Genomic DNA, 17,141 nt, shown 5'->3' with positions numbered 1-17,141 from the left:
CGTTGTGGTAGTGTATGTTTTGGTGTTTTGACGAGATGAAAATGGGATGGAGGGTGTCTGTCTATCTATGTGAGTAATGGATGACTCTTTTGTTGAATGAATGAGTGACAATGGTCAGGAATATGGTCGATAAGTGAGATGCTGGAAGAGACCCAGGAGAATGAGTGATTGATCGTTTATAAGCCGTGTCCAAGGGGGGTCGTTGAGCTTCTAGCTCTAAGAGACTGCGCAGTGAAAAGTACGGTAAGTTGAAACAACACGTAGCACACTAGTGTGACGAAAAAGGGGTGGATGCAGTGAGGGGATCAGCAAATGATTAAGGGTCCAGCTGCTTTTGCTGTTGTTGGCTGTGAAGTGTCTTGTGGTCGTCATGACGTGTTGAGTCGGTCTGTCTGTCTGCGAGTATGGGGAGAGAAACGTGGCTGGAGGTGACTTGGGTCATACACCATGGAACAAGTCAGCCAGTCAGCCAGTCTACCTGCCGGCTGTACAAGATCCTAGTATCCAGCTGTTGTCTCTACCAGGAGAAAGTCTAGCCGTCGTGATTCCAGTGCAGTCACATCAATACTCAGGGATCAGATGGATGAGATGGATGGATGGAGTCGTTGCTGCTTCTGGCTCAGCGGCGTAAAAGAAAAAGTTCCAGGCCTAGCACTGGAAAATCACACACGCCCCAACCAACAAAAGGCACGGAATCAAATCTGTTGGGCCAGTGCGGGGTCTCTGCTTTTCGCCTTTATCCTATAGGATCTCTCTTCATTGACTAGGGTACCACGTACATGTTTCATAAGCTAATCGGTTGATACTCGCCTGAAGGCCTCGCATGCCCAACCTCTTGTACTCCATCTTCATCCTTGTCTGTCTCTCTCGGCAGACCCTGAGCATCAAGTCTCAGGTTAGCAGATGGCATCTTGCCTTTCCCCTGACGACGTATGGAGGGAGAATCCTCAGATGCTGATACATTGCCAAGGTTGCTGAACGGCGGCCGTTTGGGCGTGGCATCAGAGTATGGAGCAGGATCCAGTGCATTCGAGAGGCCCTGTGAGGTTTGTCAGGATCTTGATCAGGGAGATTCGGGAAATGTTGTCGAGCGCACCTGAACAGAGCCCGCATCCGGAACCTTATCGATCGGTGCTTGACGATCCTCGTATCCGGACTTGACCCTATTATTGGAGCTTTCTTCTCTGATCTCTGCTCTGAGGTCTTCGATGCTCCACCAATTCAGAGCACCAAACACGACGTTACGGCGGAAAAAGCCTGCGCCCGATGAAGCAGTGTCCACGGAACCCATCATGGCGTGCGCGTGAAGATGTTTGTGAGATGCAGAAGGATCCTCTACAGGCCAATGTCAGCTTATCATCACCACCAAAGAGCCATTTTCAGCTGCTCACTGATGACGCTGCCCACAAAGCCTATCCGGAAATCTAAGCCTTTACTCCCACTCTCCACGTCTGCATGTCGATGATGTGAGAGCAGTCGCCGAGATACGTCGATCATGTGGGACAGGGCAGGAACGTCGGCTGGGCTCTGGCCGAATAATCAGCTCTTAGCTTCTGCTATCACGGAGCCTCCCGACGCACCAGGTCATATACACTTTCTACATGTCGGTTCAGGACCACCACCAAGTGCTTCCCCTCGGCGCATAATCTCTCCTTTCCCGCTGCCACGTAAACGGTGATATCTTGGTCGAAATATAGCACATGCTTGCCGCCGATGACGAGTCGACCTGTCGAGTCGAGACTGGAGGATCGACGCAAACTATCGGGTCCTTCAGAGCTATCCATCATTCCAGCACTGAGAAATCGATTAGGGCGTGAAGGTCCGGCTGTGGCTCCACCTTCTCCAGCCTCTTCGGAAGACTCGCGACTACTGCTTGTTCGTGGATCGAGTGGGTCCGAAGGTAGTGAGACGATCAATGAGCATAATGTACATCCAGGATGGAAATAGGGATTCAAACCTCCGCGGAAGGGTCTGCTGTTTCCGCCAGGACCATCCTGAGACACTGGTAAAGGCGACGAGGTGCGGCTCTGCTCAAGGGCGAAGGATGTCTGATGGAGCGGGGTATGGCCCGGTGAAGGGGTCATCTGACGTGATAGAGCCATCTAGGAGAGGATATGTCGCTTGAAAAGAGAGAGAAGGAGAGAGGGCTGGAGTAGGCAGAACCAACGCTCGTCGAGAAGTCCGGGACCGGTTGACGAATCGATGAGCGAGATGCGGAGTCAATCGGCGGATAGATTTCTCGGGGGTCGGGGGACTTTTGTCAGACGTAGAGCCAGAGCTATCTACGTCGTGTAGTCGAGAGTCGGGTATGCAGTGTGTGTGTATGTACGAGGACAGCGCTTGGATGTGTTGATTCAGAGATCTGAGGTGAGACAGCCCCGTTCGGTTCAAGGGTTTATTCTTTAAATTGAGAACTCGTAGAAAGTGGCGTCATACACGGAAGATCCAAAAGATTGGGATTGTTTGTGGCGGCTAAGAAGAAGCATGGATCCTGCCTCTGCTCGTTCTTCATGAGTAGATGGAGGACACTCCTCGACTCGAAGAATGGAGGCATTGTACGAGGAGGATCTTTCTCAAAGCCTGGACCATCTATGAGTCATGCCTCTCTCACGACCTCCATTGCCTCCTTTGATTCACTGACCCTTGGCCAAGGAAGGGGGATCCTTTGCCCTTCCAGTGGATCGTTGGAGCAAGATAGACCAACCTTGGAGAGAGAGAGAGATGTGGAGCTGTTCGTGGGAGGTTGGTGCTGGTTATTCGAAGAGATCAGATACACCGTTGGAGGTTTGTGTCTGTCCTCGGACTTTCGAGCAATCGCTGCAATCAAGACCTATCGACACCGTATCACAGCATGATTGACGCAGAGTTGTCGTCTTGCGAGGAGATCAGGTAAGTAAGACGTTGTATAACATCCCTATCCACCATTTGATCAGAGCATGACACTCCCGAGCATTGGTCCAAATACGAGTGATCGAGAACTTACCTCGTCTCACAGGATCGAGCTGGATCAGCTATCCCAAACCCTCAAGTCGGTCCGAGAGCAACTCGCGCCTCCTTCGACCTTGTTTCCGAAGATCGATGCTCTATCCGTTGAGCCATCCCGGGTCCATCACTCAACGCCTGCGCCACTTCCAACCTGGTCCCCTTCTCCTGGCCTCACAGCCCCTAGTACACCTCGCAGGACCTCTCGAGATCAAATTGGATCGCTTCGACCTAAATTTAGTACGCGACTCTCTTCCGCCTTGAGACTATCGAAAAACCTCTCAAACATCGGCAAGAGGAAGAAATCATCTTTCCAGATCGAATCTCAAGGACTCCTAGCGGACCTCAATGATGCTTCTCCTCTCGGAACACCAAGTCCACCACTTTCGTCGCCTGGAACTGAATCAGAGCCCATTTCAGCACCGGGGTCGTGCCGGAAGCACTCTGCTGTTTCGGATACTACTCTCGTCGATCGAGATAGCGCTACGTCTCTTCTGGACACGCTTGCACCTTTGATCTCGGGCATCCAGCAGGCATCAAAGAGGATCACAGAGTCGACTTTTGACCAAATTGAGAATGAGGCAGTTGAGAATCGACAGCGATTTACAACCCTCTGCGCAGAGACCGTGACATTCCTGATATCGCTCATCGGTGAGAAGCGTTCTCCATGCCTCGAGATCGACCACGAGGAGGATATGCGTAAGCTCATGGTAATGGCTTTGGTCAAGAAAGTCGAGTTCGAAATTCAAGCCGTCAGTCAAAATCTGGATGCAAGCGTCACGCCCGACTTGCTGCCGGTAGCTTCTCCCAGTCTGCTGTCCACGCCCCCACAAGTCACAGCATTGTCCCGATCCAGATCCAGATCCAGATCCAGCTCGAGCGCTTCATCTTCCATCGCGGGGGATCATCCTTCAAACCCATTCGTGTTGCACACCACGTCCCTTCAGTCAGGTCACCATGCCAAGCCCCCAGCTCGTCAATCGACGCCTGGTCACAGCTTGGGTGTGGACAGCGAGTTGACGCTTGGCGGTCGTAAACAAAGTGTCAGTATACCTATTGGCAGTGGCGATCCCGCCGGAGCCAATGTGAATCCTCCAGCTCATCCTGGATCTTTCTACGCTTTTGTCGGTGGTGCGCAATCGAGTCTATGGGCAACAAATGTCAGATTGGCGAGTTTTCAGAATTCTCTGTTGTTCAGTCCAAGTCCGATCGCTGTGAGGAGAGTTGTAGGATACGGAGCGAGATGAAAGGCGTCCGAGCAAGAAGCGCAGGATGTTGTGTCGCTGGTCAAGGACGAGATGCATCGCCTTCATGTTGATCAGACCAGCGGACCGTCCCGGTCACCAGCATCAAACTTGCTCTCGTCAAAGTATGTCGCTCGCTATAGACGGCAGCTGGATCAGAGCAATCTCAATATGCAATGCATCAACTCACGATCTTCCCGCCTGCAAAGAACCGCCCGTCCAGCTCTTTGGTCGCTCTCCATGCGCCTGCCATACCGGAGAAGACGATAAAAATCCTCAGGCAGTCCCTGGGATCCTCGGGAGGCGGTTCGACCATGTGTAAAACGACCCGCTCGACGATACTAAAGGCACGTCTCAGCTTTTGGGGACGTGAACTCCTGGGATCGATCGCTTACCCATACTTGGAAGCCTCTTCTCCAATCTCCTCGGACAATTCTTCGTCAACATCATCAATGCTCTCGACACATCCGACGAGACAGATGATCCGACTGGCTTCCCCCAATCTCGCTTGCTCCTCTTTCGCCCTTTCGTCCTCGTTCGTATTGACGATTCTCCCTCTCGACGTGGCGTGTTGGACCCATTTCCGATTCTTATTCTTGGCATTCGCAGCAGCTGCTTTCTGCTTTGCGATCTGCCTCTTTGACAGGGGCTGTGATGGATCAGCGGGTTTCGGAGCCGCTTCCACGTGCTCAGCAGCGAGGGCATGGACCATACCGTCCCCGCGAGCTCCGAGACCGGTGCCTTCGACATGACCCCATTTACGGAACACTGCGAGCGTGAGACGAATCAACTGGGTGTTACTGAAACACTTACTTTTCTCGGCAAAGGTCCCGCTGGTGCTATCAGTCGTCAGCAAGGCGGGCGCGCGCGGGAACAGGATGCTCAGCTCACTCTTCGACCACTGATGGAGTTGGAACAGCCGCGGGCGCGGGCGGATTCTCGGCGGCGAGAGCCTGCAGTCGAGCTGCGATCGCCTGAGCAGCCCGCTTCCGTTCCTCCAGCATGGTGGCAAACTCATCGGAGGGTGCGACGGAAGAACCGGCGGGCTGGGCGGAAGGAGGCACTGCTATCGATGACCCAGCCTGAGAAGGGGGTAGGTTGAATGAGCCGAAGCCAGGGATGCTCGAGCCGGACGATGGCGGAATGTTTGGCGCATTGGCGGCGAGGTGTGTCGGTGGCGGTACGAAGGCATTCGAGCCAGATACAGATTGCGACATGGCCAGTCGTCGAGCATACGCGTCGTCACCTGATGCCGCTTGACTCATAGCGACCCGCCTTGCGTAGGCATCGTCTCCGCTAGCGGGTACAGGAGGAGCTGGTGGGCCTGAAGGAGTTTTAGTGACTGCTGAGTTGCTCATTGCCAGACGTTTAGCATAAGCATCGTCCCCTGTCACTGCATTCGAGGCGTTTGCCATAGCCGCACGCCTGGCGTAAGCGTCGTCACCTGTCTCGAATGGTGCTGAGGGACGAGGGGCAGGTGGTGGCGGTGGTGGTGGTACAGATGGTGGAGGGGAAGGTGAACGAGGTCTGGACGAAGGGGGAGGGGAGTACTGCTTTGGAGGTGCGAACATTTTCGGAGCTGAACGGGGATTTAGTTCCAAGGTAGGTGTGGTCGACTCACCGTCCCGACGCGGCGCTTCTTCTTCCGAGCTGTCGGTATAGTAGCTCGACCCTTCGCTACTTTCCCCTGCGTCTTTCCTCCTCCTGTCTTCAATGAGCTGAGCTCGGCGTTCCTCTCGTAGTTTCTTGCGGTAGTATTGATACTCTCCAAGATCATTCGGCTTATACGGGTCGTACTGTTCCTCGGGGTCAAAAGTAGGTATGATAGGAACTTGGACGCGCTATTGATAGAGCGTCAGCAGCCGAACCCAAATAACGTTCCGAATCCCATGTGGAACCCTTCTCACCCTCTTCTTCTTCTTTTTCCTCTTCTTCCCCTCGGTATTCTGCTGATCTCTGCCTCGACTACCGTATTTCCCCTTCGCTTTCCCCTTCTTACCAGCGTTCAGAGTCATCGCTGGGGCTCGAGCCAGCGGTCGTCCATCCAGCCCAAGAACAATGACATCCTCTCTCATGGGTCCACCAGCGCTGACTCCAAAGAGCTGAGGTTCAGCAGACCGGACTATATCAGGCTTGTACGTCCTCGTCTCGGTATTTGCACCTGATCCTGAGCCCTCAGAGACTTCATCTTGACCTTGGCCATTGTACATGAGTCCACTGGCACTGCTGGTAGCTGATGGAGGTGGTCGAGAGGGAGCAGGTTTGGGCTTTGGGATTCTGGGGGCGAATTTCAATGCCGCTGATGCCTGTCCAGAGACTTTGGCAGTCTTTTCGGGTACGGTCGATGCAGTCGGAGTGGAATTGGGTACTTCAGGAGTTGGACCTGGGGCCGCGGGAAATGACTTAGCTCACAGAGTATCGGGCCCAGTTTGTATGAGCTTACCAGGTTCGTCTATTGGCTGAACCTTCGCTGCGAGAGCTGCTGTGCCAGAGCCCGCGGAAGCCAAGCCTGATTCAGCTTGTTCACCTATAGAGAATTTGATACCACCGTAGAGCGACATCTTGTCTTTTACGCCTGCTAAGGCAGGCAGCAGAAGCACCAAAGATAAGGTAGAGAGATCAACAATATGACAGCCGGTCCAGAGAATCTCGGGCAATCTGCGAGGGATTTCATAGTGGCAACCGCCGCCGGCTAGTCTACACACTGGGGTTTACAGGGGACAGGTCTGCAGGATGCATGCGCAAGTCTGACAGCATGAGGCGACTGAGTTCGTTCGCATGCATGGCAATGCATGGCATGAGACTGCAGTTGATTGAGACCTGGACGCAAAATCTACAGCTCAGCTTGAGGTTCCATCGGGAAGGTCGGGCACAGGGCGGTCCTTTGTCATATGACTCTGCAAGTGGGCAAGACCGTCGTCAGTGAGCGGTCCGACCCTGTCTCATCTACGCAGCACCCACCTTGTTGGCACGCCAGTAGATTGTCCTTCCGACTCTTTCAATCTCATCTACATCCTCTTTAAAGAGATCTGGCAACTTGTCCAAGGCGGCCAGCTTGTCAATCCTTTCTGGTGTCGCTGTCGAGGTGACTGCGATGGCGTTCTTTCCCCGGATCCAGAGTAAGAGAACAGTATGTGGGTCAATCTCTTTACCAGTCTCTTTCGAGTATTTGGCGGCGATTTTCTCCAAGACTGGCTTGAGGGGTCCACCCGTCGGATGGAGATTGAGAGGTGCTTGTGGGCTATAAGCTGCCGAGATGATATTGTGTTCCTTGTGGATCGCGAACACGGCATCGAGATGCGACATGACGTAAGGATGCATCTCGATCTCTGCAGGGGGCCGGGTTGTCAGCAGAAGCGGGCGAGACGTATTTGTTGCGCAGGCCGTGCTCACGATTCATGGTTGGTTTGATCTTGCAGTGTTTGAGGAGCTCTTCCAGGTCAACCTCTCGGAAATTGGAGACACCCAATGAGCAACCCTTCAGCGTGCCATCTTCGACCAATGACTCCAGGATGGACCAGAATTTGACAATCTTGCCCTCTTCGGGGATGAACGGATTGTGAATCAGGTAAGCATCTGGAATCAAGCCGAGTCTTTCGACAGCATCTTGAACTTGTTTCTTGACATGCTCGTGGGTAGTCTTCATCCCTGGGAGAGACGAAGATCGTCAGCTGCGAGACAGTCTTTGGGATCTCAAAGCCTCACGTTGATCCATTCCGACTGTCGTTCACAAGCGTCAGCATCTAATCTGACTCATTGGTAATGGGATGCACTCACTCTTGCTGGTGATGAACACGTCCTCTCGCTTCAAACCAGATTTTTTAAACGCTTCTCCGGTTTGAACCTCGTTACGATACACTTGAGCAGTATCAAGATGCGGTATGCCCTGTTTCAAAGCATATGCGCCTCGGTCGACCACAATCGGATTGGGTCCAAACATTCCACCTGAAGCTGTGCCCCAAGCGACGCTCGGGATCTCTTTTCCGTCATTGAGCTTGATTGTCCTAACCATACTGAGAGAAAAAAGGTCACAACTATAGGGGATTTGATACACGGCTTGGATAATCGATCGAAACGTATGGCAAAGTATATGCAACCATTCGTCTGACCTCCACTCGAACGTCACCGTTTCCCCCATTCTGCCCCCCACCTCCACTTTTCCCGAGGATACACCGGGTCTGTCGGGTCGCGGGCCGTCAATCAAGTCACCGGATGATCGTCGCGATGCAATGCTTCATATACTGCTGTATGCAGGACATAGTTGACTCATGTGAGCCGAGCTGTACCGGGACATCTTGCCGCGGCAGTCCTTAGCAGGTCCATGATGGCAAAAACCTTGCAGATACACTCAGCTACAAGCGAGATCCTTGCAGCTTCTCTTCGACTATGTACGATGACCGCTGCACTCACGTGTTGGAGTACACTTGGAATCCTGGAACACGATATGTCCCATGATAGGGCCAACGCCAATAGTCCAAACGTCTGAATTTCTGGATCCTCCCCCATCCAATGACTCCCGACAGCAGTCTCTCACGGAACCAGGCAGGTAAGACAAGGCGGCATACGTCCCTGAGGCGAGGACCACGTAGGGCATGGCTGCAAGAGCTAATGGGATCGCTCCATCTTGAATCGCCTCGCTGCAAGTAGACAGCTTGCCAGTGATCGAAGCTCTGAGGCTTCCACAACTGGCCGAGGCGTCATGGGCCCTGTCAACGATCCAGCCCCTCAAGCTTTGGCATCCGGAAGAGACGCGGTCCCGACAGGACAGGCGAGATCGTCTCTCGATTTTGCCGGAGGAAAGGGTTCCGTAAGTCGGCTCAGGCTCGCACGGGTCAAAGCCAAACAGTGGTGCTGCCTTCTCCACGTCTATGTCTGTCTGCTCGGTCCTCGACGAGATGAGACTTCTCAGGGTCCTAAAAATCCCACCTTTCGACGATGTCGCTTGTGTGTCTCGCGACGATGCCGAGTGTCCTCCAGAGGTGGCTGCGACATATTTCTCGATGTCACAGAGGTCGTCTTGGCTTCCGGCGTACATATCGATAGGTGGCAATACGATAGGTCTGTGAGCAAGGGTAGCTCCATGTCAGCGTTTTTATAGCCGAATGAAGTCTGTGTGAGGCTAGCATACTTCCGTGAAAGGATGGAGCCGCGTCAACCGAGCTGGCTGATACTCTGACGTTTCATACATGGGACAAATAGGCGATTCACAGAAAGAAAGGAGCACTTGACATTCGACGGCTCGCTGCTCGTCGTCCTTTGTCTTTCGGGCATGACTAATGTATGTCTTTTCGATGTCATTCGGCGTCACATCAGACGCAGCGAACGCTGATCCTCATGAAATTGGAGACGAGGTATGCACCGATGCACCGATTCAAGCCAATTGGCTTGTAAGCAGCGGGCACGCGCAGCGTACTGACAGAACCAGCTGTAGTCTTTCGACGGACCGAGGCTATATCCAAGCGAGAGGGGCACCAATATCCTCGACGCCACCAGCTAGGGTCCCTCCACTTGACGCGCGTCCAGCCAAAAATGTGAATAGTAGATAACGCGTGTCGCATAGATAGATACAGGATATACGATCCCGGAGTAGAGCTATTGCCCTCGTTGTGGCCGGCTTCGCTCGAGTCAAAGACCCGTCTGAAGCCGTGAGACCCCTCTGTAATACCCAGGAGGCCATTCTTCGAATCATCACTCACTGTTTGACGCGCAATAATCGGCGGTGAACAACACCATCATGTTCTACACCGCCGATTCTGCAAACTTCGAACCCCCCTCGCCCCAGATCCCTCGGCTGTTACTAGCAGGTCCCCCCCGAAATGCGAACAAGCACCAGATACCGACCCCTCCCCTGAATTCAGAAGCCTTTCTGGTGACTGAAATCCGACTCCAGGACCTGAGATGGGATCTGTATATGCTCGTGGAAGATGTCAGCGGAGTACCCAATTGGGATCAAGAGCTGTATGAGTACTTTGCCATGCACATGCAAGATTGGACTCGCGAGATCCGGTTCTATATCAAGCGGACGACCCGATTATCTTCCAAGATGGAAGCCCTCGTGACGTTGACATACATGTACCAGCTCCTCTCGACCACTGGAAATCAATCGATGCTGTTCTGGATCAAGGAACATGATCAGGTTGGATCGTGGATATACGAGGCATTCATCGCCATTGCCAGTCGACTGAGAGATCAAGAATGGCATCAATGGCAGGCAGAGTATCCTGAGCTGTGGCACGTCGTCAACACAATACGACTCGGTCAAGATGGACCCCTGATCGAACACTTGTATCTGAACAAACCTGGACTGAAGACCAAAGAGACACGAGGATAGCGTTATCTAGCAGAAAGGTTCCCGGTTTATTACGAGCAGCAAATGTACCAGAAGGCGTTGGAGTCGGAGGCGCAGTATGTCGGAACGCATCAGGTGCTCTTCGGTGGAGCTTGAGCCAGGGTTGTAAGGGACCTCTGCTCAGTCAGTCGCTCAGTCAGTCTAGCAAGTGTGTATGACTAGTATGGCAACGGCGTTGAGCGCCGTGTGTATCTGAATAATAATGTATATGACCTTGGTTTCGGTTACTCGGACCGCTCGTTTCATTTTCAGATCATTCTTGATGGTTGTCTATACTCTCAACTTTCACTTGATATCACCGCGTTCTGGAGATTGCCAGATGTGATCCACGCATATGGCCATGTCACGAGATGACACCAAAAGATACCCTTACTTGCTGGCGGCTGCGACGGTCCAGTCCAGCCCATCGACTGGTACTTCAGGTGCAAATCAACTGGAGGAGGATGTAGACATGGATGATGAGCGAGTGGATGCTCACGCCCGCCCGGGTCTCGCGAGACCAACGTATCTGGCGATAGACACGAACATCTTTCTGGACAAATTACGGCTGGTGAAAGCGCTGCACACGTTTTTGAGCACGACTCTGGCGGGATGTATATTGGTACCTAGCGCCGTGATCAATGGTTAGTGGGGTCCCTTGGTCTCTCGCTGACAACATGACAGAGTTGGATAGTCTATCCAAATCAGACATCGTAGCTGGAGTATCGCCAGAAGGCGATGTACACCTATCCGACTTGGCTAGGGTTGCGACAGCTTGGTTGCTACAAGTCGCCCGAAAACCTAAAGAAGAGAGGGTGATCAGGTGTCAAAAGTGGTCCGAACGGCTAGACACAGAGGTAGACTACGGTCAGGCGAATCAAGCTAATGCTCGCAGCTAAGGAAAGGAGACGACAAGATACTCGATTGTTGTTTGTTCTTTGCCAGAGAGGCAAAGGTCTCGCTATGGACGAATGATCAGAATCTCTCCTTACTCGTGAGCTCAGTCGTCCGACACGTCTCAAGGTCCTTCAGGCGGAAACAAACGATGTTTGTACTATTGGCGGGCACGACGTCTCATTGCTCAGAATTGTCGAATCTTTTGGCGATCTCCAAGTAGGCGCTCCGACGGATCTCATTCGTCAGCTAGATCAAGAGGCGAGAGAAGCGTCTATCCTCCCGAAAGCTTTACCTGGGGAGGTAGATCCCAGGGACTCAATGGAGCTCGATGTTGACCTGATACTGGTGAAAAAGCCATCGACCTGGAAAAATGTTCAAGTAGCTGACCTTTTGACCCAGTCTGACATGCCTCGAGACCATCGACACGGTCCAACGATGTATACGCTCGGCCTAACATCAAGGGACTCGCCCATGTCCCGACCCTCTCGGTCTTCCTCATCTTCGCCAAGCAAGAAACCTACTCGATCATTCTTCCGAGATGACCCCTCGCCATCCGTCTACGAAGATTCTCTCGTACCTCCTGCCCACATGCCCCGCAGACTGACACCTCAGCTCGACTCGGCGTTTCGGCACGCTTTCCGACCCTTCTCCAGCACTCTTCCTGACCCGACGGAGCCGACGTCCGACCCTATCCGACTCGTTCGCGACTTGGTGGATCGACTCGACTCGCTTGAACAAAATGTTTCAACTCGGATCAACATTGGAGATCCAGACATGATGGACGATTACAAACGACTGCTTCAATGTATCTCTGGATCTCGCGATATTCTTCTCTTTCTCACCCCCGCCTCTGCTCGCTCAACCAGAAGGATCCGACCTGGCGAAGTCTGCTCAGCTTTGATTATCCTGGCCGATAATCTCCAACGTCTAGTTGGTGAAGGGGATCCAAAGGCCTTACTAGATCTGTCCGCACTTGTTCGCACGGTAGAGAGCTAGCACTTGTATACTATAGCAGAAACGTCATCAATGCATAAACACAACCTTCCGAAACCAAGGTCTATAATCATACAATGAGGTGCTAGCCTCTTTTCGTGTCTATGTATGCCTTGCTTCTCAGGCTAGGATGCAGCTGGGACACATGTCAGAATATCTTCATCCGCTTTTCACTCACAATTTGCTCGTGCAGGGCCTTTCCAGCCGGAACCATGGGGTAAACATGCTCGCTTGAGACAATGCACTCCATGACGATGGGTCGTGTCCCATCGTATTCGAGGAATTCTTTCATCATGACGGGGAGTTCTTCCTTGGTCATGCAGCGCATTCCCTTGGCTCCCATTGACTCGGCGAGCTTCACAAAGTCTGGGTTATGCATCTTGGTGTGAGAGTAACGGTTCTCGTAGAACAGGTCTGGAGTCAGCACTGCTCGTGCCCATGAGACTCACCTTGCCATTGTTCGACCATACCCTGGAACTCGTTGTTAAAGAGCAGCACTTTGACTCCAATGTTGTATTGATTGGCAGTCGCCAGTTCCATGGCTGTCATGGAGAATGACGCATCGCCATCAACGTCGACGACAATCTTCTCAGGAGCGGCAACCTTGGCACCAATGGCAGAGGGGAGACCGAAGCCCATGGTCTGGACATGTGTCAACACAGCTTGGCAACTAGGACTCACTCCTAGACCTCCGGAAGAAACCCATGATCTCGGCTCCGTCCAACGGTAGTATTGGCAGGCCCACATCTGATGCTGACCGACTCCAGTAGCGATGACGACGTTCTCCTCTGCATCGGGGTCAGCGACGCGCGTTTCACGATGCATGACTCACTGCCCATAACTTCAGCCTGGTCGTTCAACTCCTTCATGACCTCTTGAGGCTTGAGTTTGGCGCCGTTCTCGCTGGCAGCGTAGGTGAAGGGGTACTTCTTCTTGTTCGTTTTGCACCTCTCCAGCCAAGCGGTTCGATCGACGTCAGTCGTGAGTTGCGGAACGAGCTCAGCCAACGAAGCGACGACATCACCGAGGATGGGAATGTCGGCCTCGATGACTTTGTTGATGTTCTTGGGCTGAATCTCAAAGTGGATGATTCCGCCACGACCTTCTAGAGCAGCAGCGCGGGCCGTCGGCGCGAAAGCTAGACGTGAGCTGGGTCTCACACAGGGACTCACTGTCTGGTTTTCCGGTGACACGGTCATCAAATCGTGCTCCGAGAGCAATGATGACATCAGCCTCTTGGATCGCAAAGTTGGCGTAAGCTGATCCGTGCATTCCGAGCATGTGAAGCGACTTGTCGTCTCGCTCATCAAAGGCTCCAAGACCCTGCAGAGTGGTTGTGACAGGAATGTTTCCGATGTCGGAGAGCTGCTTGAGCAGCGCAGGACCTTCAGGCGAGGCCAAGACACCCGCTCCAGCATAGACGATGGGTCGCTTGGCACCGTTGATCAGCTTGGCGGCTTCGGCGATGAGAGAGGCCTCTCCTGGCTGAGGCGCCGTTGCGGTGACGGGATTGAGGGGACTGGAAGGGAGGTAAGGGGAAGATCCTGGTTGGATGGATTTGGCAGGGATAGGTTTACGCAAAATGGCGGCCGTGATGTCCTTGGGAAGATCGACAAGGACGGGTCCGGGTCGACCTGTCGTGGCAATCTTGAAAGCCTCATTTATCCTTCTCGGGATCTCCTCCACGCTCTTCACCATGACATTCCATTTTGTACAACTCCTAGAGATTCCAATGACGTCGGCTTCCTGGAAAGCGTCAGACCCGATGAGGTTGGTAGCGACCTGACCACTGAACACGACCATCGGTACACCGTCAGACAGGGCGTCCTGCATCGGAGTGATGACATTTGTGGCTCCTGGTCCAGACGTGACGAGAACGACACCGGGTTTGCCTGATACTCGAGCGTATCCCTCTGCCATGTGTCCTGCACCTTGCTCATGACGGGGAAGGACGAAATCAAAGTGGGGTGAGTTGTAAATGGCATCGAAAACTGGGAGAATGGCGCCTCCGGGATACCCAAAGACCTTTTTCACATCGTGTCGCATAAGCATTTGGTGGAAGATTTGACCACCAGAGAGGCCGATAAAACTGGGGTGTTCAGCGTTGTACGAAAGGGGCTCCTACTCACGAATGGTCCATGCCATCTCTGACATTCTCCAGAGGGTTATCAGATCGAGGAGCAGGAGATGGGAGTGGTGTCTGGAAGTGAGGTGCAGCTTGTGGTCTGACTGCGGCTGATGCACTAGAACCAGAAGAGCTCTGCAGCTGTCTCACATGCTTCTGCACGCGGGCCTTGGCTTCGAGAGTTATACCGCGGTCAGCTTGGGCAGTGGTGTGTAAGGACGAGGCACGCGGGAGGCGAGGCAGGGAATGGAGGAGTCTAGCTGGACGTGGCAGCATCTTGGGCGAAGGCGAGACTGCTAAGATAGTATGCGGGTTCGTCGTCGCTTGAGATCGAGGTCCCAAGAAAATGGTCGACTCGACGGAAACTTTGCCTCCACACGCGGAAGCAATTACCAGCCTGCTAGCATACCGCCCAAAACGCCGGACCACGTGGTAAGTCTCTGATGTGGCACCCGACCATCCGGGCCGAACGGTGGAAGTGGAGGTCATATTGTATGACCATCCCACCCTCTCTTAAGGTGTACTCCCTCCTCTCGTGCTGAGGCCAACTTGCAGACATAAATCTGTTCATCCCATACGTATGTCCAGACGGATCAGTCAGATTGTGGCGGCTCGTCTTGCATCTCGGCTGTCACCTAACACTCGCTTCGCCAGGTCCATGACAACATCTACTACCGGTGCGCCAGGCGCAGTATCTGCCGCCGCTCAATCCAAGCGGGATCAGCCTGATCCTGTGGACTTCAAGCCCAAGAGCAATCCGGGGTTTATCCTCCATGGCAAACTGTCCACGAGCTTTGAAGAGGTGGGCGTTTGCGCTTGGCTCTTAGCTGACTTGCAGCTGCCCGTGCCTGAGGTGGGACCCGATGAGGCTCTCATCGAGGTGAGGAAGACGGTGAGTGGATGGGTTGGAGGGGACTGAATGGTGCAGGGAATTTGTGGCTCCGATGTTCATTGTGAGCTATATGCTGGGTCTCGCAAGATATATGCTGGACCTCGCTAACGCACGCAGTTTACAACAGCGGCAGACTGGGTCATGTACATGTCTGCGGTCCGATGTGCCTTGGACACGAATCTGCTGGGATTATCGTTCAGCTCGGGTCGAATCTGGCTGCTCAGGCTGAAAAGGTCAAAGAGATGGCGAAAGGAGGTGATCGAGGGACCGGAACCGCTGCAGTCGGGAAGCGAGCCTTGATGCTGGGGGATCACGTAGCTCTCGAGCCGGGGGTCACTTGTCGGATGTGCGATGACTGCCGAGGGGGACGATACAATGTGAGACGGGTTTTGGAGGTCATAAATTGACGGCAGATCTGCGAGCACATGGCGTTCGCTGCGTATCCTCCGTTTGACGGGACGCTACAGAGATATTACAAATTGTGCGAAGCATTCATTGGATCACGCTGACTACAGACCCGCGGACACGTTGTATCCTCTGCCCCAATCGGTCGCGCTGGAGTACGGCGCCATGATGGAGCCTCTCTCCGTTTCTGTTCATTCACTCGCCAACGTCGGCAAGGTCAGAGCCGGGAACACTGTCTTGATCTTTGGTGCTGGGCCCGTTGGACTCTTGGCAATGGCAGTCGCCAAAGGTCTCGGAGCGGCCAAGATCATCGCGGTGGATATCAATGAGGAAAGGTTGAACTTTGCCAAGGGATACGCAGCGACGCATATCTGGATCCCAGTGAGTCAATCTGCCATGTGACGCTCATGCGAGCGACGCAGGGGAAGCCAAAGGAAGGGGAGAGCAAGCCAGAATACAGTCTCCGATCTGCAAAAGAGCTGCTGCTCGCGACCGGTACCCCGATACGAGGCCCAGGAGCCATCGATGTAGGGATGGATGCGACGGGAGCGGAGACCTGTATTCAGACAGGCATCAATGCCATCAGGCCGGGGTGGGGTCAAGTCCATGTGAAATCTCGCTGACTTTTAGCGGCACGTTTGTCCAGACTGGACATGGCAATCCCGACATTCAAGTGCCGATTTCACGAATCATCACAGAGGAATTGAGTCTGAGAGGATCATGGCGTTACTCGCATGGCGATTAGTGAGGCGAAGCCATGTATTCAAGGCTGACAGCAGTCCTATGGCGATCGACCTCGTTGCGAGAGGCTTGATCGACCTCAAGCCTTTGTTGACTCATACCTTCAAGTTTGAGGATGCTCTCGAAGCCTTTGAGATTACGAAGAATGGCAAGGACAAGGATGGCAAGTTTGTGATCAAGTGTGTCATCGACGGGCCAGAGTGAGCGGGAAAGGCGGGGCAGGCGGTGGGTGTCAGAGTCTTCAGTTGAGATGCCGATGGGTACGAGTTCCAGACGTAATGCATGCAGTTGCTGTTCAGGGTTGTGGAACAACCAATATATACTGCAACAGTTTCAGGAGCATAAGAGGTGAAGGATCTGAGCCATCGCCAACCATTGGCTCTTGTTCGACGCTTCATCTGCTCGTGATGAGGTTCATGGCGAGCGCTGAAGGCGGGAAAGGTCTCGAGCGCGTTGGCGGCGGAGCCACATGAGTCGTTGCAGATGAATCATCAGTGCAAAATGATTGCCTCTTATTCGATACTCCGTCATGTG

At 53.4% G+C, this 17,141-nt stretch overlaps 9 protein-coding genes across 9 annotated transcripts; 4 read left to right on the top strand and 5 right to left on the bottom strand.

The window, feature by feature from the left end:
* Positions 1 to 747: 747 nt before the first annotated feature.
* BD324DRAFT_626988 (hypothetical protein) lies at positions 748 to 2,385 on the bottom strand. Its single transcript, XM_022015952.1, has 4 exons — positions 1,581 to 2,385; positions 1,392 to 1,527; positions 1,097 to 1,335; positions 748 to 1,039 (listed from the first exon to the last, which is right to left on the bottom strand). The coding sequence occupies exons 1-4, from the start codon at positions 2,100 to 2,102 to the stop codon at positions 785 to 787; spliced, it is 1,152 nt and encodes a 383-aa protein (XP_021870806.1). The 5' UTR covers positions 2,103 to 2,385; the 3' UTR covers positions 748 to 784.
* Positions 2,386 to 2,936: 551 nt separating this feature from the next.
* BD324DRAFT_651219 (hypothetical protein) lies at positions 2,937 to 4,229 on the top strand (the record flags this gene model as incomplete). Its single annotated transcript, XM_022018297.1, has 1 exon — positions 2,937 to 4,229. One exon carries the CDS (start codon positions 2,937 to 2,939, stop codon positions 4,227 to 4,229), a length of 1,293 nt encoding a protein of 430 aa, XP_021870805.1.
* Positions 4,230 to 4,300: 71 nt separating this feature from the next.
* On the bottom strand, positions 4,301 to 6,787 carry BD324DRAFT_651218 (hypothetical protein; the record flags this gene model as incomplete). The annotated part of the gene is made up of 8 exons (XM_022018296.1): positions 4,301 to 4,363; positions 4,417 to 4,567; positions 4,622 to 4,994; positions 5,040 to 5,065; positions 5,118 to 5,805; positions 5,848 to 6,067; positions 6,134 to 6,609; positions 6,670 to 6,787. 8 exons carry the CDS (start codon positions 6,785 to 6,787, stop codon positions 4,301 to 4,303), a joined length of 2,115 nt encoding a protein of 704 aa, XP_021870804.1.
* Positions 6,788 to 7,066: 279 nt separating this feature from the next.
* On the bottom strand, positions 7,067 to 8,238 carry BD324DRAFT_651217 (NADP-dependent oxidoreductase domain-containing protein; the record flags this gene model as incomplete). The annotated part of the gene is made up of 5 exons (XM_022018295.1): positions 7,067 to 7,123; positions 7,188 to 7,555; positions 7,620 to 7,874; positions 7,932 to 7,946; positions 8,004 to 8,238. 5 exons carry the CDS (start codon positions 8,236 to 8,238, stop codon positions 7,067 to 7,069), a joined length of 930 nt encoding a protein of 309 aa, XP_021870803.1.
* Positions 8,239 to 8,432: 194 nt separating this feature from the next.
* Positions 8,433 to 9,349, bottom strand: BD324DRAFT_626978 (hypothetical protein). The gene is made up of 2 exons (XM_022015951.1): positions 8,807 to 9,349; positions 8,433 to 8,772 (listed from the first exon to the last, which is right to left on the bottom strand). Exons 1-2 carry the CDS (start codon positions 9,259 to 9,261, stop codon positions 8,757 to 8,759), a joined length of 471 nt encoding a protein of 156 aa, XP_021870802.1. The 5' UTR covers positions 9,262 to 9,349; the 3' UTR covers positions 8,433 to 8,756.
* A 573-nt stretch (positions 9,350 to 9,922) lies between these two features.
* Positions 9,923 to 10,799, top strand: BD324DRAFT_626971 (hypothetical protein). The gene is made up of 2 exons (XM_022015950.1): positions 9,923 to 10,140; positions 10,195 to 10,799. The coding sequence occupies exons 1-2, from the start codon at positions 9,961 to 9,963 to the stop codon at positions 10,555 to 10,557; spliced, it is 543 nt and encodes a 180-aa protein (XP_021870801.1). The 5' UTR covers positions 9,923 to 9,960; the 3' UTR covers positions 10,558 to 10,799.
* A 15-nt stretch (positions 10,800 to 10,814) lies between these two features.
* Positions 10,815 to 12,589, top strand: BD324DRAFT_464180 (PIN domain-domain-containing protein). The gene is made up of 4 exons (XM_022012858.1): positions 10,815 to 11,198; positions 11,239 to 11,411; positions 11,450 to 11,548; positions 12,105 to 12,589. Exons 1-4 carry the CDS (start codon positions 10,910 to 10,912, stop codon positions 12,114 to 12,116), a joined length of 573 nt encoding a protein of 190 aa, XP_021870800.1. The 5' UTR covers positions 10,815 to 10,909; the 3' UTR covers positions 12,117 to 12,589.
* On the bottom strand, positions 12,530 to 14,845 carry BD324DRAFT_642332 (acetolactate synthase; the record flags this gene model as incomplete). The annotated part of the gene is made up of 7 exons (XM_022017477.1): positions 12,530 to 12,580; positions 12,623 to 12,858; positions 12,894 to 13,086; positions 13,126 to 13,232; positions 13,277 to 13,582; positions 13,617 to 14,533; positions 14,574 to 14,845. 7 exons carry the CDS (start codon positions 14,843 to 14,845, stop codon positions 12,530 to 12,532), a joined length of 2,082 nt encoding a protein of 693 aa, XP_021870799.1.
* Positions 14,846 to 15,071: 226 nt separating this feature from the next.
* Positions 15,072 to 16,901, top strand: BD324DRAFT_626966 (xylitol dehydrogenase). Its single transcript, XM_022015949.1, has 10 exons — positions 15,072 to 15,147; positions 15,224 to 15,371; positions 15,408 to 15,461; positions 15,498 to 15,522; positions 15,579 to 15,838; positions 15,875 to 15,942; positions 15,977 to 16,247; positions 16,289 to 16,458; positions 16,497 to 16,610; positions 16,646 to 16,901. Exons 2-10 carry the CDS (start codon positions 15,228 to 15,230, stop codon positions 16,809 to 16,811), a joined length of 1,272 nt encoding a protein of 423 aa, XP_021870798.1. The 5' UTR covers positions 15,072 to 15,147; positions 15,224 to 15,227; the 3' UTR covers positions 16,812 to 16,901.
* The last annotated feature ends 240 nt before the right edge of the window (positions 16,902 to 17,141 follow it).

The sequence above is a fragment of the Kockovaella imperatae genome, assembly GCF_002102565.1.
Source record: "Kockovaella imperatae strain NRRL Y-17943 chromosome Unknown BD324scaffold_7, whole genome shotgun sequence".
Taxonomy (NCBI): Eukaryota; Fungi; Basidiomycota; class Tremellomycetes; order Tremellales; family Cuniculitremaceae; genus Kockovaella; species Kockovaella imperatae.
Note: the sequence above shows the minus strand (reverse complement) of the source record. Positions and strands in the feature narration are given on the sequence as shown.

Excerpts from the sequence above, each read along its gene's own strand:
- BD324DRAFT_626966 (XM_022015949.1), top strand. The coding sequence starts at position 15,228 with ATGACAACATCTACTACCGGTGCGCCAGGCGCAGTATCTGCCGCCGCT. Across the intron at positions 15,462-15,497 it reads TCATCGAGGTGAGGAAGACG|GGAATTTGTGGCTCCGATGT; the intron begins GTGAGTGGATGG and ends TGAATGGTGCAG. Across the intron at positions 16,611-16,645 it reads CGTTACTCGCATGGCGATTA|TCCTATGGCGATCGACCTCG; the intron begins GTGAGGCGAAGC and ends GGCTGACAGCAG.
- BD324DRAFT_464180 (XM_022012858.1), top strand. The coding sequence starts at position 10,910 with ATGGCCATGTCACGAGATGACACCAAAAGATACCCTTACTTGCTGGCG. Across the intron at positions 11,199-11,238 it reads ACCTAGCGCCGTGATCAATG|AGTTGGATAGTCTATCCAAA; the intron begins GTTAGTGGGGTC and ends ACAACATGACAG. Across the intron at positions 11,412-11,449 it reads CCGAACGGCTAGACACAGAG|CTAAGGAAAGGAGACGACAA; the intron begins GTAGACTACGGT and ends TAATGCTCGCAG.
- BD324DRAFT_626988 (XM_022015952.1), bottom strand. The coding sequence starts at position 2,102 with ATGGCTCTATCACGTCAGATGACCCCTTCACCGGGCCATACCCCGCTC. Across the intron at positions 1,336-1,391 it reads CTTTGTGGGCAGCGTCATCA|AGGATCCTTCTGCATCTCAC; the intron begins GTGAGCAGCTGA and ends ATTGGCCTGTAG. Across the intron at positions 1,040-1,096 it reads CGGATGCGGGCTCTGTTCAG|GGCCTCTCGAATGCACTGGA; the intron begins GTGCGCTCGACA and ends CAAACCTCACAG.
- BD324DRAFT_626971 (XM_022015950.1), top strand. The coding sequence starts at position 9,961 with ATGTTCTACACCGCCGATTCTGCAAACTTCGAACCCCCCTCGCCCCAG. Across the intron at positions 10,141-10,194 it reads TGAGATGGGATCTGTATATG|TTTGCCATGCACATGCAAGA; the intron begins CTCGTGGAAGAT and ends CTGTATGAGTAC.
- BD324DRAFT_626978 (XM_022015951.1), bottom strand. The coding sequence starts at position 9,261 with ATGTACGCCGGAAGCCAAGACGACCTCTGTGACATCGAGAAATATGTC.